The sequence below is a fragment of the Theobroma cacao genome, chromosome 5 (genome assembly GCF_053813885.1).
Source record: "Theobroma cacao isolate CCN51 chromosome 5, ASM5381388v1, whole genome shotgun sequence".
NCBI classification, from domain to species: Eukaryota; Viridiplantae; Streptophyta; class Magnoliopsida; order Malvales; family Malvaceae; genus Theobroma; species Theobroma cacao.
The window spans coordinates 40,780,436-40,799,321 of record NC_142643.1 but is presented as its reverse complement, the minus strand read 5'-3'; the positions used below and the strand labels follow the sequence as shown (position 1 = coordinate 40,799,321).

At 33.8% G+C, this 18,886-nt stretch overlaps 1 protein-coding gene across 2 annotated transcripts; it reads right to left on the bottom strand.

The window, feature by feature from the left end:
* Positions 1–1,070: 1,070 nt before the first annotated feature.
* ORC3 (origin recognition complex subunit 3) lies at positions 1,071–18,208 on the bottom strand. Of its 2 annotated transcripts, none has more exons than XM_018120696.2 (17): positions 18,040–18,208; positions 17,659–17,862; positions 17,397–17,571; positions 17,061–17,230; positions 16,832–16,959; positions 16,108–16,381; positions 15,895–15,972; positions 15,308–15,384; positions 15,111–15,201; positions 14,329–14,528; positions 13,437–13,506; positions 12,931–13,016; positions 12,266–12,352; positions 11,006–11,081; positions 3,554–3,681; positions 2,232–2,442; positions 1,071–1,338 (listed from the first exon to the last, which is right to left on the bottom strand). In XM_018120696.2, exons 1-16 carry the CDS (start codon positions 18,109–18,111, stop codon positions 2,253–2,255), a joined length of 2,106 nt encoding a protein of 701 aa, XP_017976185.2. In that variant the 5' UTR covers positions 18,112–18,208; the 3' UTR covers positions 1,071–1,338; positions 2,232–2,252. The 2 variants fall into 2 exon arrangements, with proteins under 2 accessions (XP_017976185.2, XP_007029702.3); XM_007029640.3 differs by having other exon boundaries at positions 2,269–2,442; positions 18,040–18,207.
* Between the last annotated feature and the right edge of the window lie 678 nt (positions 18,209–18,886).

Sequence of the window (18,886 nt, the reverse complement as noted above, 5' to 3'; positions counted from 1 at the left end):
AATTGGATTAAAATTTTTTTCGATCAATTCTACTTTACTTTTCACAACATATTCGATTAAAAATGTTTTTAATTGAACTGATCGTTGTACACCTTTATTAAATATTTGTTTGAAAAAAGAAATTGTCCTCATATCAAAGGGCAATCATTCATAAAAATAAAGAAAAATAAAAAATTCATAAAGTAGCAATAATTTTATCTTAATTTAAATTTTCAGATTTCTTCCTGTCTACAAATCTTTAGGAGCGGCTTTTACTTTTGGCATATACCAAAAATACAAAACCGCTACCTGTGCAGGTACAAAATAACAAATGAAAACAACAAAATTGCTGGCAACGCGGAAATAGAGAAAAAGACCCTATACTGTCCATGCACGTGCCTGTCGCCCAATCCAAGAATATTTTTTGTATTTTCCACTGAGATTTTCTTGTGCCCAAAGAATTTGTGACTTCCACGGAAATTTTCTTGTTACCCAAACTGTGGCTGTATTTCCTTTTTACTTTGCTGGTGACTGCTTTCTTTTGATCAAATATTAAACTCGCTTTTTAATTGTCGGCTCAAATAAAGGAATATTTTCAAGATAAGGGAGAATCAACGCTAGATGCCAGCGAGTACATATATTTTTCATTAGCCAGCGCATCTGAGCTTCCTGCCATTAGTTTGACACGCACCGACACAATGCTTTGCGTGAGTGTCAGGTGCATAACACAGGCTCCACACGCTTCGTTGGAAAAACTGCAGCCTAATTGTAGTTTGTAGAAAAATCAAAGTTAACGATAAAAAATATTTTCACATATTTTCTTACTCTTAATTTGTGATTATTCTTGAACCAAAATAAATTTATAACATTAAAATTACACGCATTTAATGATAATCATAATTATATGATGATCATCGTCTTAAACAAAATATTTTTGTACTCTTAATTTGTGATTATTCTTGAATCAAAGCAAAACTAAGATACTAAAATTACACTCCTTTAAAGATAATTACTAATATATGATCATCGTCTTAAATAAAACGATAAATTTGAATTTTATCCTAATTTTATTTTAATCAAAAGGAATGAGATGAGCTAAAGATAATTTTCCTGTCTTGAAATATTTTCAAAGAATTAACTACATTGTTGCAACAGAATCACAAGATCAATTTACATCGCCACAAAAGGACAAATTTAAAAAATTTTAACAAAGCAAGCAAAACTTACCTACAAATGTTTAACACATCAATATGTTACAGTCCAAAGGCCACCCTTTGAGCAAAATCTGGTCGTCTTTTGGTGGGCATTCGAAGAAGCCCTGTGATTTGGAGCTCTGTTACAGCCCTGCAAAACCGTGCTCTGTAGGAAGAAATGGTCAAGGATTCTCATGGATGCTCATTTTCAAATAGGATCTTTACCTTGTTAGAAAATTTGAATAACAGCAAATAAGAACCGAATCAGAGAGGCAGCGTTCAGTGAAGGCAGGCTATATGCAGGTGTTCTAAATTGAAAAGTAAAATAACAAGACCTTGTACACAAGGGCTTCAGCAAAATGCATCAAAGCTGTGATGATCAGTAATAGGGCAATACTGCAAGCAAATTGGCTATTCCAGGAATGAAGCCTAAGCTGAGCCAGTTTATTTCATAATTTCTATAGTCACGTCAACGATGTAAGACAAACAGTAGACATGACCACAGATTAAGATGGATGATATCCTTAGAACCAGAGATGATGAAATCATGGCAAATAAAATTAGTGCATTAACAACAAAAGGGGGGATGCATTTGCTATTCTACAGAGGTTTAAATCTAATATATGGCAAACATGTCTTAAGAATGTGATAACCACATGCACCCTGTAAGGAAGCTACATTTCCTGCATTGACAGGTGGTCATGACATTATACAAAGCGCTGCAGGCAATAAGATCTCAGGATGAATATATAATGAGATTATCCACATGGACTGAGTTGCTTTTAATCTAAACAGCCACAAAAGATTTGTACCAAAGGCAATTAAGTGAAGCGAGCATAATTTCTACAAGTTCAGCACTACTCGATATATAATGTATCCTGCTCAGTAATCTGGCTACCAAGAAGGCTTTGTCTACTTTGTTATCGTATCTTAAAAGTAAGAAAATTTTATGTACCAAATATGCCTATCAATGCAACATTTTGTTCACTCAATAGTGCAAGTCTGCATCTATAGTCCAACTGCAATGCATGCCAAAAAAAATATATTGCATCAACTTACTAAAGTAAATCTGGAAGAATGCTACAGCCAAGGATACTGTATGGAAGCTTCACTCCTGTTTTCTGATTCATTTATATCTTTTCTTTTCTTTGGTAATGGGGACGGCCTTGATTTCTTTTTACTACTACTTGGGCAGAGAACTACTGATTTGAATGATTGGTACCAATCGTGGAGATTGATAAGATCACCGTGCTCCTGAGCTAGGTTATACCTAAAACCACACAAGATGGCAAACAAAAGTTTCAACAAAGATGAATTCTATGTCTCAAAATAAAAGAAAAACGGTTACATATAACTCCAAAATAGCCAAGCCGGTATTATTGGAGCATTAAGGACATGGATATGTAATGGTACACTAACAACTAAAAGCAGACAGGTCTGGAGAAAGTAGGTTAAGGAAAATGCAACTCTTAAGATCCTTCACCTCAAATCATAATCAACAATGTACAAAGCTAAAAAATAAAATAATGGTCCTGTAACACCTGTAAACACAGTTTCCAACTTTATGTTTCTAAAGAAGGAAATTATGCATAACTTATCAAGTGCTAAATGAAAAATATACATAAATTTATTTTAAATGAATGGCTAAAGATATAAAGCACTGACATTAGCAACCTTTTACAGGATGGATTAAGGTCGACATTAAATTATCTGAAGGGAGGGAAGAAAAAGGAAAAAACGCCCTAATAGTTTATTCCTCCAAGTATCAGAAGTAACTGATACGATTACAAACAGGAGTATGATCTAAAATGTCTGAAGTCTCATGGAGAACTCAACTCAAATTGGGAAAGGAAGGGAATGCATTCAGCAGCAGATCTTGGAAGCAGTCAGCTAAAACAAGCATACAACTCAAAAGAGACGTTTTTGATAGATGCTGCTGAGAATTTAAAATCTATCACCTTTCACCTCATTAGAGAGAAGAATAAAGAACAAATTATCAGGCAGGAAATTCGTTGAAGGTCTAAAATGCTTAACAAGCCATCAACTAAAACATTTGAGGGACCAAAACAAAGGGGAAAAAAAGATCTAGAAACCTTTTTCATTATCCCATTTAAGTTCAGCATCAATAAAATGAGCAGGTCATGCAATGTAGACTCAAATGAATGGGTAGAAGCAGAAGGACCAAAAGGATAAAACCTAAATCCGATACTTTCAAATATTTGTCCATGACTCACAGGTGGTGTTGTTTGATATTACATGAGATGGCAGTCATCAACAATTCTGAGGTTAAAAGTATGAATTCAAATAGGCCATGGCTATCATTTAAGTTATATAATCATTCTCTTCTTTACTACAATAGCTGAAAATGTAAAAATACTTACATTATTGATGTGTCGTGCATAGATGGTAATAGGGCATTGCTGCCCCTTATGCAGCAATTACAGTGGAGAAGCTTCTGGAATTCAAGGAGATCAACTTGAATCCTTCTTCTCGGGTCCCCAATCAAAGCCTAACAAGAAGTCAAAATATAGAACTTTTAAAACACTACAGCTTAAATTCCAAGAACTTCTAAAGTGGAAAAGAAAGTTAAACTTCATTCCAAACAAGGAACTAGGAAAACGAGAAATCCATGATGCTATACATTATTGCTTACAAAAGTTCCTATCCTTTTGTGATTTTGTGGAAATAAGGAGAGGTTTTTTGCACTACACAATCAAAGGCAAGGTCCATTCTATAGTCATTTACTCTTTTATATCAGTAGAAAATTGCAAAGCCCACAAAAGATTATAAACAAAAAAAAAATTCTATCAGCACTCAATAGCTCTGCTATTTTCATGTAAACATTAAAGGCCAGTTTGTACTTTAGAGAAATTTTCATGAACCAAAGAAATAAAACTCCAGAATCAGAGCATTCCTGCAAAAAATTTAAAACACATATGAACCAGTTCTACAAATAAAATTAAAATACATCTTTAAAAATTAGGAGCAGCATTTTTGTATTTGTCATCAATTGGAAAGAGCTGGAAAGATGGATTTGGAACTTGGAAAGACCATCTGAACATGTATAGCTCGATAAAGATTGGAATTAAGATTTCCACACATCACTATTGTTGGCAAAATTATCACGCACAACCTGTTAAGTACTTTTTTAATTCAATCAATCCATAAAAGTAAAAATGAGATAAGTAATAACTTTGCACAAGATAAAGGTAGATTTATAAATCCCAGAGAAGGCACCTTTTGTTCAGCCCAAACTTCTTCCAGAAGAAAAATTGTTGTAAAGTGATCGATACGAAGTCAGAATTTTAGTTCTTAAGACATATGAGAAAATGGAAGTATCTATACTCCATTTTCATCGTCATGCAAAATATTAGTCTGATTACAAACTTCTCTCAAACTAACGGAAATACAGAATCAGGTTATCTGGTCAAGAAGTTTTGACACTAAGAATTCAATTCTAAATAACAGGAAGTTTTGGAATTGCAGTGACGTTTTAGAAGTATAACGAAATTACTTTGTATTCACATCAACGATAATCATTCAGGGATAATGTCCATAAGTGAAACCACGGTGAAACTATTATACAAGTTTCTTTTTCCCTTTCTATTTCCTCCTGAGTATTTACGCCAGCAGAAGCTGAGTTTATTTTCTTAAGTTCTAACTCAACCCCATAAAGTTCAACCTAGTGGATCCCCAAGCATGTAATCTTAGCCACTAGATTTAGTGCTTTCTCTTAGGTTTCAAACTCTCATGAACTGGCTTGACTAGACATTCACTTAGAAAAGGTTAATTGGTAACAGAAAGAAGAGGGGAAAATTGGCTTGAAACAGTTGGCAGGCCTCAAATTCCTAAAAATGGCCATAACTGGCCCAGCTGTTTTGCAGTCTTCCTAATTAGATCCGTGTACATGCATACAGACATAAATACCTATATAGACATATACATTTTCTGTTATAACATAGTCAAACTAGCAAATATTCAATTATACTGGAAGTTTGATTCTTTTCTCAAGAATGACATCTTATTATTAAGAATCAGATTTCGAAGTTGACGCAAGCACGTCTAGAATTCTATTTTATTTAGTATTTAAGTTGGTTTAGGATTTTATTTTCTTTGTTTATTTAGTTTGGAATTCTTTTTCTATCTTTATTAAGATTTTAGTACATTAAGTTTTATTACTAGGAGGATTTTTATTAAGAGTAAGATTCTAATCTTTCTATTTGATTAGTATTTATCTTAACTAATATAAATAGGTGGTCCTAGATAAAGGATTATTATTATTATCTTTGTTTATTCTGAATTTTTATTCAAGAGGTTTCTTTAAAACCCAATTATCTTTCAATTGTTCTAAACACAATCAACCCCATACAATCCTAATTGTTAAGTTTTAATTACCCTAAACCTTCCAGCTACATCAAGTGGCATTAAAGCAAACAATCCTACTATCCTACGAGGATTTTTTTTGCTAGGAAACTATGGTTGGCCAAGGCAAAGGTCGAATTAGAGGCAACCAGCCCTAACAAACTAAGTTGGCTGAGATGTGGAGAATGATTGATGACTTGACCCAAGCCGTGCAAATCTTGCAACATCAGGAACTAGTGGGATCCCGAATGGAAAAGCCGGAAGGTGACGACAACCCTCTTAAAATTCAAGATCTTGAGGATGATGAATTTGAGATTGAGAACCCCTTTCATGAAAATGGACCTGTAAATCAAGCGGCAAGAGTTGGATTGGAGAGCCTGTTATTACACACTCTTAATTTTAATGGTGGAGGAATCAGGATCAAAGTAACTGATTTTCCTGAGAAGTTTCATGTGGAGGATTGGAAAGCCAGTTTGGAAAATAACTTTGAATAGAAACCCATTGTAGAAAATCAAAAAGTATTATTGTAAAGATAACATTAAAGAGTACTGCACTTCAATGGTGGAAGAGAGTTAAAGAGCAATATGCACAACAAGGGATGCTTAAAGTCAGCACTTGGGAGCACATGAAAAGTAAGTTACGAAAGCAATTTTTACCTGCTGATTATACTATGAAATTATATGAAAAGTTTCATTGTTTGAAGCAAAATGACATGACTGTTGAGCAGTATACATCGGAGTTCAATAACCTATCAATTCAGGTTGGGTTAACTAAGAACAATGAACAAATTACTTCTTGTTATCTTACTGGTTTGAATCATTCTATTAAAGACAAAATGTGAGTAATACGTTTGCACAACATTGAAGATGCTCGTCAATACGTTTTAGCAGTAGAAAAACTAGTTTTACGCTATGGTGCTAGAAAGCCCTTATATGGAACCAATTGGCAAAGCAATTCTGAAGCAAGACGAGATTATCAAACATCCCAACAAAATTATCGAGGAGTTGCCACAATTAATAAAATTAATAAGAATGCGACCAATGTTGAAAAAAATGATAAAAGCAAGGGTATAATGCCTTATGGTGGACAAAACAGTTCTGGTTCTTCTACAAATAAAGGAGGTAGCAATTCCCAAATTCAATATTTTACTTAGGGAGAAAGGACACACTTCTTTTACTTACTCACAACGAAAGGTGAACTTAGCAGAATTAGGGGAAGAGTTAGAACCCATTTATGATGAATATGATGAGGAGATAGAGGAAATCAATGTTTATCCTACACAAGGTGAGTCTTTAGTGGTATAAAGAGTGATGACAACAATAGTAAATGAGGAAGTAAAAGATTGAACGAGGTGAAGTATTTTTCGCAAATGAGTTGCTTGTGAAGGTCAAGTGAGTGATCTTGTCGAAGCATGGAAAATATTACTTCAAAAGAGGCAGTAGACAAACTGAAGCTTCCTACAAGCAAACATCCTCATCCTTACAAGATTGGGTGGCTAAAAAAAAGGCACGAGACATCAGTCACTACTCAATATTTGGTGAAATTCACTATAGGAGGTAATTTGAATGATGGGATTTTATGTGATGTTGTGTCAATGGATATTGGTCATATTCTTGTTGGTAGACCTTGGTTGTATGATCACGATATGGATCATAAGATGAAGCCAAATACCTATTCTTTATACAAAGACAACAGAAAGTATACTTTATATCTTCTTAAAGAAGAGGCTAAGAAATCAGCAACCTCAAGCCCTACAAATAACAAAATCACTAAGTATTTATCCGCTGAAAATTTTAAAACTGAAAGTAGTGAGATAGGAATTATGTATGCTTTGGTAACTAATCTTTGAAGAGTGATCAAATCGGTAAATCTCCTCAATATCCAATGAAATTCAACAACTATTGAAGGATTTTAAAGAGTTGATTAATGAGGATTTGCCAAAAAGTCTACCACCTCTAAGGAGCATCCAGCATACAATTGATTTGTTACCGAAAGCATCATTACCAAACCTGCCAGCATATAGAATGCCACCTATGCAATGAGTCGAGGTACAAAGACAAGTTGAGGAGTTGTCGGAGAAAAGTCTAGTGCGTGAAAGTAAAAATTTTTTTGCTTGCCCAGCTTTGTTAGCTCTTATGAAAGATGGTTCATGGAGGATGTGTGTGGACAGCAGTTCCATGAACAAGATTACAATCAAGCATCGTTTTCCTATTCCTCGATTGGATGAGATGCTTGATCAACTAGTTGGTTACAAGGTGTTTTCAAAGATCGATTTAAAGAGCGACTATCATCAAATTAGAATTAAGAATGGAGATGAAGGGAAAACAACCTTCAAAACACTAGATGGATTATTTGAATGGTTGGTGATGCCATTTGGCCTTTCCAATGCACCAAGCACATTCAAGAGTCATGACAGCGGTGCTCAAGCCCTTCTTGAATTCATTTGTGGTGGTTTACTTTGTTGATATTTTTATCTATAGCCGCACTAAGGAAGAGCACTTAAACATTTACGACAAGTTCTAGAAGTACTTCAAAAGGAGCAGCTTTATATAAACTTGAAAAAGTGCAATTTTATGCAAACAAAAGTGGTATTTCTTGGATTCATTGTGTTGGCAAAAGGTTTGAAACCAGATCCAGAGAAGATTCATGCAATTTCAGATTGGCCAGCACCTACATCTATCAAAGGAGGAGTTTTCATGGATTGGCATCTTTTTATAGGAGATTCATTCAAAATTTTAGTTCTATTATGAGTCTTATAACTAAATCTTTGAAGAAAGATGGATTTAAGTGGTCACATTCTGCATAAAAAGCCTTTGAAAAAGTGAAAGCTTTGATGATAGAAGCCCCAGTTCTTGCACTATCAGATTTTGAGAAGTTATTTGTTGTTGAGTGTGATGCTGAACATGTAGGAATTGGAGCATTTCTTAGTCAAGATGAAAGGCCTATAGAGTTTTTTAGTGAAAAGTTGATGAACTCTAGACGACATTATTCGACTTATGACCTCGAGTTCTACGCTTTGGTAAGGGCTATTCATCATTGGCAGCAGTACTTGGCTTACTGTGAGTTTGCCATTTATTCTGACCATCAAGCTTTAAGATACTTGCATTCACAGAAAAAGCTTAATGATCGACATGCCAAGTGGAGTTCAAGTGGATTTCTTTCCTTGGTGAATTTAATTTCTCTCAAAAATATAAATCTGGACAGTCTACTACTGCAGCTGATGCTTTGAGTAGACAATATGCACTATTATCAGTTATGAGCACTCAAGTCATAGGCTTTGAGGAACTTAAAAATCAGTATGGTTCTGATCCTTGTTTCAGCAAGATAATAGCTGATTTGCAAGGTTCATCACAAGCTGGAAATTTACCTTATAGATTGCATGAAGATTATTTATTCAAAGGTAACCAGTTGTGCATTCCAGAAGGATCTTTAAGGGAGCAAATCATTAGAGAACTTCATGGGAATGGTTTGGGAAGACATTGTGGCAAAGACAAGACTTTGGCAATGGTGGTTGATCGTATTATTGGCCAAAAATGCACCGGGATGTGGAAAAGTTGGTGAAAAGATGTCCAGCTTGTTTATTTGGTAAAGACAATACTCAAAACACAGGTTTATATGTTCCTTTACTTGAGCTGGATGCACCATGGATTCATTTGAGTATGGATTTTGTTTCGGGACTTCCAGAGACAGCAAAAAGGTTTGATTCTATCTTTGTGGTGGTGGATCATTTTTCAAAAATGGCACATTTTATCCTGTGTTTTAAGACTTCTGATGCAACTCATATTGCTGAATTATTCTTTCATGAGATTGTAAGAGCACATGGTATTCCAACTTCCATTGTTTCTGATAGAGATGTGAAGTTTATGGGACATTTTTGGAGAACTTTGTGGAGGAAATTTGCAACAGAATTGACATATTCTAGTACTTGCCATTGCAAACAGATGGTCAAATAGAAGTTGTGAATCGAAGTTTGGGTAATATGTTAAGATGTCTTATTCAAAACAACCCAAAAACTTGGGATTTAGTTATACCCCAAGCTGAATTTGCCTACAACAATTCTGTCAATCAAAGCACAAAGAAGACACCATTTGAGGCTGCATATGGATAAAAACCTCAACATGTGCTTGATTTAGTGCCATTTCCACAAGAAGCTAGAGTGAGTAATGAAGGAGAGTTATTTGCTGATCATGTTCGGAAAATTCATGAAGAGGTAAAAGCTGCCTTAAAAGCCAGCAATGCAGAATACTCTTTTGCTGCAAATCAACATTGTCGTAAGTAGGAATTTGAGGAAAGTGATCAAGTACTTGTGCACTTGAGGCAACAAAGATTTCCTAAGGGTACTTATCACAAGCTCAAGTCTAGAAAGTTTGGAGCTTGTAAGGTGCTAAGAAAATCAATTCAAAAGGCCTACTTAATTGAGCTACCACCTGAGTTACAAATCAGTCCTATTTTCAATGTTTTGCACTTGTATCCATTTGATGGATGTGATGGGATTGCATCTACTCTAGACACTCAAGTTCAGCACCTTCCAATTGCTAAGGCTGAAGTTATTGAAGAAGTCCTAGATGTGAAAGAGTTTGATCTAGACAAGGGAACCCGTATAGACGATCTTTGGTGAAATGGCTTGGTAAACCTGCTAATGAAAGCACTTGGATTGCTAAAGAGGAATTGAAATGAGTGGATCCAAACATTTACGAGGATTGTGTCAAGGCCTACTCGTTGAAGCTGAGTCTTTTTCCGACCCAGGGGAATGATGCAAGCACATCTAGAATTCTATTTTAGTCGGTTTAGGATTTTATTTTCTTTATTGTATTTAGTTTGGGATTCTTTTGCTACCTTTATTAGGATTTTAGTATATTAAGTTTTATTTATTAGGAGGATGATTTTTATTAGGGGTAGAATTCAAATCTTTCTATTTGATTAGGATTTATCTTAGTTAGTATAAATACGTGGTCCTAGATAGAGGATTGTTATTATCTTTGTTTATTCTGAATTTTTATTCAAGAGGTTTCTTTAAAACCCAATTATCTTTCTATTTTTCCAAACACACCAACCCCATTGAAGCCTAATTGTTGAGTCCTAATTACCCTAAACCTTTCGGCTACATCAGAAGTCCATCTTTTCCCACTATACTACTTTCCCCTAATGAGATATAGTGAAGTCAAACTTAATCAAACACATCAAACAAGGGGTTATTCCTAAATTTTCACCAACATTAAACATCACCTGTAATGAGGCTGCATTTGTAGACAACAGATTAGACAGTAACTGTACTTTGATTCGATAATAAGATGAGGACAAACATAAGTGATAACAGATTTTGGCAGATCAAATTTACAACACCCAGCAATTTGTCAATGCTGCAGCAACAGAAATGATTGCCAATAATTTGTGTTATGTAACGTTTTTTTGCAGTTCTAGAAAAGCTTGCTACAATGCATTCATCATGCAAATTAAACCTTAGTGCTTACCGATCGAAGTTTGTCAACATTTTTAAAACAGAAAATCTCGTGAAAAGGTATGCACTCAATGGGCTGCATATAATCCCTGTGTCATAAATAATCACAAGTGAGTAATATTTAGATAACAGGGCATTAATTGATCAAACTTATAGACAATACAGATAGAACAAGGGACTAAAATTGTTTTCACAACACACTACGAACATACCTAAGCTATAACCAGCTTTACTAGTTCTAAAATGCAAATAAGTAGCCAATATGCCAATTGGTTTCCTAAATCTCATTGAAAGAAGAATGCAATTAACCATTCTAAAAGCAACATTCAAAACTGCTCACCATAAGCAGAGTGTCCCAATGATAAGAACAGCAAGATGGGGAAAAAGGGAATAATTGATGGAACTGACCCAAATTATTTTTGTAGAAATTGAATGCAATCAGACTTTGCACCAAAGAAGCAAGACATAAACACATAAAATATATCCAATTCGAAGCTAATCCATATAAAATAGCACCATTTGATACTCCCCTTCAAGTGTAGGTCCATCACAATTAACATGTATGTACCCCAAAAACATAGCAAGAACAACCAAGGTTATCAAACCATATTAAGCATCTGAACTAAAGCAATTGACAAAATGAGGAGGCCTAACCTTAATTGAAGGCCAAAACAAACTTAAAACCATATTGATATGGAAATTCTATCTCATTCACTAGGTTAGTTTATGAAATTCGCCTTAACATTTTTAGCATACTGTATCTTAACTTTTACTTTAATTTGTCTGATATGATAAAGTCATCTCTATTATTAAATATATTCATCAGGCTTCAAAACCTTTGAAAATGGAGTAAACTTTTGAAAATGTTGGACAGATGTCAATATCCTAAGGCAGGAGTTCAAAAGTAGCGTATTTAAACACAGCATAACATAAGCTCAGCAAGAGAAAGAATTCAAGTTCACATTAACTTTGCTCCTTTTAATTCAGATGTAGATTATTCAGCATCATGATAACAAATAGTACATATTTTCACTAAGAACTGTATAAAATATCTATGACACAAGATAATGTATAAAATATTTATAAGGTGGCCGCATTCAACTGCTCATCAGTCACATCCACAAAGTTTCTCATTCATAGAATGAAATAGAAGAGAATATCAGAATATATAGATACAGATCAGTATCAACTCCATCAATTATAATTGCTAGAGGAAAGAAATGGAAAAAACCAAAACAACCAAAACTAGGAATACTAAGGTGGATGCCCCTACCTAACCATGCACTCCAGTAATTTAGCAGCCTTATCACCCAATGATTTTGAGTCCTCAATATTCAATTGGATTCGTGAAGCATGTCTCCTGTCATATAAAGCAATGAAAATCAAGCGGTAAGCAATCAGGAAGAATGACAAATAGTAACACATATTAATTCTCAAGCACAAGCTATTACAACTACTGAAGCTTAGAGGAAGAGAGAAATCACTTCTTGCCAGGAAATTATTACTATTTTTGGCGAGCTTCAAATGTGACAAAGCAAAACTAATAAGAGAGAACATTAAATAGAAACAAAGCAAAATTAATAAAAACAGAAGATAGAGTAAAAGTCTATATCTGACAATCAAGTGAAAAGTGTTGAACGCCTAGTATTAAGCTTGTCTAACCACTATATGACAATAGTCTAGAAAATGTTTAACCATATGATTGATTTAAAATCTTTCCAAAATATGGTTTCAGTTAAGGAGGGCTAATATTCAAGTTTAATAATGATCAAGACATCCATAAAAAAATCACAAACCAGAATTCAAGATTGTATGTATATATTCAGAAGACTGGAAAAGAAACTTTAATACCAAGATTATCATTTCATTTGATCGATTTTTTCAAATATATGGAAATTATTTATTTTATAAAGCAGTAGAAAAAGAAATAGTAATTACTTGGGTGTTACAATCAAATCTTTCTTTGAACTCTTTCCATCCTCTGCTTTTAGCAAAGACTGCAACTCCTTCACCTTGCCATTGATCTATAACAAGAATGCAGATAACTTAAAGTCATGTGGGCTGCCTGGTAAAAGGAATGTTAAAGCAATTATGCAAAAAGAAAGAAAAAAATAAAAAGTGATCAGATAATAAAATGATAAAGAAGCAATCATGAAAAAGCTTGGAAGAGTCAAGCCAAGCCTCTTAAACTTCAATGGATGACAGTGGCAAAAAACAAATAATACTTCATCAAGGTTATGGAAATAACTCTAAGCATGGAGATAGATATAAAAACAGAACACTATCCAAATCATAAATTATTGTTGTTCTTTAATAAGACCTAAATCATGTTAATGTTTCCCTATAAGCATGAATCTGAAGAATATTTACCCTTCTAGGAAAGTAACAGGTTATGGAGTTATAGTTGTTTTCTGCATGGATCAATGCTTCATGCAGTATCATACCTCCATGATGCCCACAGTAAGGTTTTCCCAAATCTTAAGCAATTTACCAAGCTGTCTGGTGGAAAGATCCCTAATTGAATTTAAACATCAGCATTAAGTGAATAAGCGAAATGCAAAAGCAAATCAAAAGCAAGAAAAAATAAGAGACTGTTAGGTATAAAAAAAGTGTTTTCCATTTTCCACCTCCATATTTACATTATACGCAATCAACAATATAAGGATAATAACTAAATTTGAAATCCCTTGTTTTCCATCAATGGAAAATTATGATAAACTGGTTTCTAAATTTTTACCTACATAGAGAAACCCTTGTTTTCCAGTTTCCAAAATTTAGTTATTCACCATAACTTATTAATCATATTTAGAGTTTAAGTGGAAATAGAAAATGGAAAACATTTTCTAAGCTAAATGGGGCCTTAGTAATTTTAATAATAGTGACAAGACAATGAAAATTCCCAGCAAACAACATTGAAATAGTAAATTCCAATAGATTATTGTGTATATCTTATTGTATCATTTACCTCAGGCTGAGCATTTAATTCATGTGAATTCCATGATTCAGCTAACAGAAGTCAAAAGAAGATATCCATTATGACACAAAAATTTTTCACCCCTTCCAGTTAGGATTAAGAAAAATCCAACTGTTTCTCACACAAGGGTATCAAAATTGAACTAATGGCTTAACAAAAAGAAAAGGAAGAAGAAATAATGAGGAGAAAAATTGTTCAGAACTGGAACTTTCTCACACATTTAGATAGTCAAACCAGAACCAAACTTGAGTCAACTGAGCAATGAGAAAGAATAAAATCTTCTAGCTATCCCCATAGGAAACCTACAGCAGTATGTGTAGACCAACTGCAACTAAAAAGTATTATAAGAATTTCTAACATACCTCACCAAACGAACTGCCTCACAGATAACACCTCCCTTTATTAAGCCAGGACCTTGTCGACTACTAGGAGATGAAACAGAATCTTTCTCTAATTTAGTGCAAGCATCAAATTCTCTTCGGTTGTATGATTCCAGGTCATTTGCCTCACAGAATAAATCTAGCAGTCTGACTTTTTCACCCTTTCCAGTTTCATATAGGCACTACAACATATAATATGTCAATAAACAAAAATGAAATTAGTTGAATGACATGATTGTGTAACCAGATCAAATATGAAGCCAACCAAAATTGTTAAAAGGAAAGACAATGTGGAATCGTGAAGCCAAGCATGACTATAAAAGAAGGGCAGCAATTCAAACCAGAATTTCCACTTGCAAATCATCTATTTAGCCAAAAAAGCAAGCACTTTTTAGTTGAAAAATAAGGCAAAAGGCCAGAAATACAAATACTTAGCATAACCTTCTATATGATAAGCCATGTGCTTTGGCCTAGCACCAGATTGTTCACGTCTAACCAGCAGTTGATTAAGATTGTTAGACTTTGTTTTAAGCATTTATAGTTTGATGAAATTAATAATCTATTCACATACCATATCTACACTAACATTATCAAACCAATAGTATCATCAGATAAAGTCACATTGCTGTGTAAGCAATGCCACAAACGAGTAAATAACAAAATAAAAGCTTTTATGATTACAATTTGAGAAAACAAAACACCTGCCTTAGAATTTTAAAACTATCATAATTCATGACAATATCAAGGAAAAGAAACAGTCTCACCAAAACCACAGCTCTCCACTGATTTTGTAATCTCTTCAATTCTGACAAAGCATGAGCCAAACTTTCACTGGTCACTTTGGTCATTTTAACCCTGCCGGCAGATTGGGGAACGCATTAGAAAATTACTTCCCTATTCAACATATTTACGTATATTGTGGAAATTCAACAAAAGTTAAATTTCTGGTATTTGAAAGTACCTCTGATAGGATGGGAGGTTAAAAGCATGCTTCAAGGTCACTTCTGGTGATAATCCATACTGCTCAATTTCAAATTCCTACAACACCATACACCAAATATAGGAAAATAAATAACAAAAAGGCTTTTCATATATATATCTATAAACAAGAAAATTAAAACCGAAGAGACTATTAAATCAGAAAGTTGTGCAAAAATTAATTTCCAGCTATACAATGTATGACATTTTGATTATATGAAGGAATTGTAGAATATTAAAGGTTAATTTTAGGGTTTCTGTCTGCAACAAAGCTTCAACTACATGCCATTAATCCTTAATTTGTAGACAAACTGAATTAAGAAATTGCTTTCTTTTAGGATACCCAAAAGAAAAGGAAAACTCATACATCAAATCCTTAAAATGTATAAAATCCAAAAGAACCAGATGATGTGTAAATGCAGTAGAGTATATGCTAATTCAAGAAGACAATAAAGAAAACAGATGAAATATTCCTCATGATAAATAATAGAAAATTCAAGAATGTATGAAACACTATTACAGAAAATGCAAGAGCTAAAAACCTTGTCAGAGAGTAGTAAGAAAACTAACCCAATTATCCTCTTCAAGAACAAGGTCGCGTAAAATGAAACTCAGAGGCTCCATGTAGAAATGTTGAGTGCATGCTATCTGAAATACACTTCCTTAAATCTTAACATCAGCAAGAACATAATTAAGTTCACAAGACACAAGAAAGAAGCTGCAACACTGCAAAATCAGTGAAAACAATAAACCTCTATATCCATACAAAATAGAGTTTCCAACCTTTAAAGCTCTAATAAAGGATGTTAGAGTCCCATCCTGGCTTACAAAGTAGTTTCTCATAAAAACTGCCACTTTGTGGCCAATACTGAACCCAGAACATGGCTTCACAAGAACAGCCTCAACAACTGCATCCATTCTCTCAGCTGGGATTCCCAAGGTGAAATCAAAGGGGCACAAGCGCTGTAAAGCATTTGAAGGAAGTATATTTCTTGGGGCATCAAGAGTTGTTGCAACCCCCATTATGAGAATAACTGGAATCTTGACAACCCATTCACTGATCAGAAACAAAAGAAAAAAGTTTACGATACAGACTCTGCAACGTCGATGCAGTTTGGTTTTTTGTTGGTACTTGTTTTTGCTTCCAAAAGCCAAAAAAAAAAGGGTTTGGATATAAAAGCAAAGAATAAAGACTGATGTTAGGTATATGTTTGAATGTACAAGCAAATATAAAAATAAATGAAGTATGTTACTTTGTCACTTGTTATTAGGTAAGTGTCTCTTAGGCCTGGAACTTTAACAAGCAAAGTTTATGCTTGCAGATGAACACTAGAGTGAAATTAAACCTAGTGTCAAAAAGATAGAGAAGCAAAGCAAGGGCTGGTTTCAGAAAGATACATTATGTCATTACAATTAGACTGATCCTCAGCAAGAGGACAATCAGAGTAGATAAGAAAATAACAAAGAGGCAGTTTAGGTTGAAAAAGAATAAAAGGATGTATAATACCTTAACATGAGGATGAAATCAGACAAGACAGACCCACAACAACGCTCAATGTCGTCAACAATCACAACCACTGGATTGTTGTAGTTTTGTTCTCCATACCATGATGCTAAGATTGATATGTCAGCTGCCTGCTCATAAACAAAAATGAAAATAAGGAACAAGCACAACTTACAAAACTTTGCAAAAAATTCTAGTCCAACTGTCAAACAGAGCAGCTACCAGTACTTACATCCAAAGTAGACATTAGAAACTGTCTTAATAAACTTCTTAGACAACCACCAATCCCATTTTTGGCAGTAAAGTCCAGCGAGGAAAGGTTGGCAACATGGCATCCTTGAGCTTTCAAATGTTTTCCAAGCTCTTCAAATGTGAGTAGATCATCAACAAACTCCATATTCTCTGCCAATCATTATGCACTATAAATAATAGTTTCGCAAACAACATATATTTATTGCATGCATGGTGCATCCAACAGCATAGACCAAAGAATTTAGGGACATTTAACAAGGTAAGAACAATCACTCCTACCAAACATTAAACTAAAAGCACAAAGTACGAAACTTACTAGTGAGAACAAGCCCAGTAAATAGCTTTTTAGAATTAGCATCTGTTATAATAGGGAACGATTGAGTTGCTTGAGGAAAATCAGGAGTCCCGAGTGATCTGATCATGTCAAAAGATTGATGCACCCAACTTTGTATTTCACTAAACACACTAGTATTAATCTCTCTTAAAACATCCTGCAATTAAAGTATAAAATCTTTAACAAAGGAAAATTGAAGCTAAAAAAACTCATAAAAAATTGAAAAGTAGGATTTTCAACTTACTTTGATGGTTGACTCAATTTTCGACCAAACAAATTCAAATGCTTCCATTCTCAAGCTCATTTTTTCCTCTTCCATTTCATCTTCGAGATTCTCGGAATTCTTAGGTAATTCTGGAGATAAATCAATTCTCCTTCTTGTTTTTCCTGTTCCTGATAATTTTCTCTCTGTTTTCCTCACTGATCCTTTTTGAAGAACAAAAAACGGCTGCCAAATTTTTTTAGACATAAATAAATTAATAAATCAATTGAAACTTCAACCTCTTCAAATTCGAGTTAAACTTAAAATTTTAACAATTCACTTTATATTATGCATTTTTTTCTTTGTTATATCGAATTCTTCTTTTCGTGAGAACTAAACATTAAAAAACAAACAAATAAAAACCTGGAGATTGTTTTCGGTGACGGCGTCGTTAATGGTTGAAGGGGGCGAAGCATCATTTACGGATGGAGCCATTGGTTTGGATTTTTGGTCGTTTTGATATGTTTGAGAGCAATTTTGTGCCGTTTTTAGGGTTTATTAGTATTTTGGAGCCAGGTTTCCATGGAGAAGGCCGAGTCTTTTCTCTCTCTCCCGTTTTGGCGGGAAATGGCTCATGGGTAGAAATGTCAAAGAAAGTAATTCTCTTCGATTTGGGCTCAGCAGCGTATCTTGTTATCTCTCGGGGCTCCCCAAGGTCCAACTCCAAATGGGCCATTGATTTATACCCAGTTCTTTCCTGAAAAACCCAATTAAAAGCTCCTCGTACTTTCTTTTTAAATCAATTTTAATATATTTATAATTCAACATATTTAATTTGTTCTACATTGTGTCCAAGTGAAAATAATGGCATAACTTCTAGACAAATCAAATACCAATGGAAATTAAGTCTTGTTTTCTTATTCTTTAGCTTAAAGAAAAATATCAAGCAAAAAAAATACTATTTTGTCCTTATTATACCTATGAACATTACTTTGTAAAATATGTAATATTTGCAAGACATATATTTAAAAAATTCTTAAATTATTTAAAATTTTGAAATAATTTTTTATTTTTTATCACATTAAATCAAATCATTGTGCTTTTATTTTAGATAAAAAAAATGCTTATATTTAATGATTAATTTATAATTATTAGTTAAAACGTCACTTATTTTTTTTATGTCATATGATATTGATGTGACATGTTAACATATTATAGTGAATGATGACATGATCAGGCAACATTTTTCTCCATCCATGTCAATGTCATG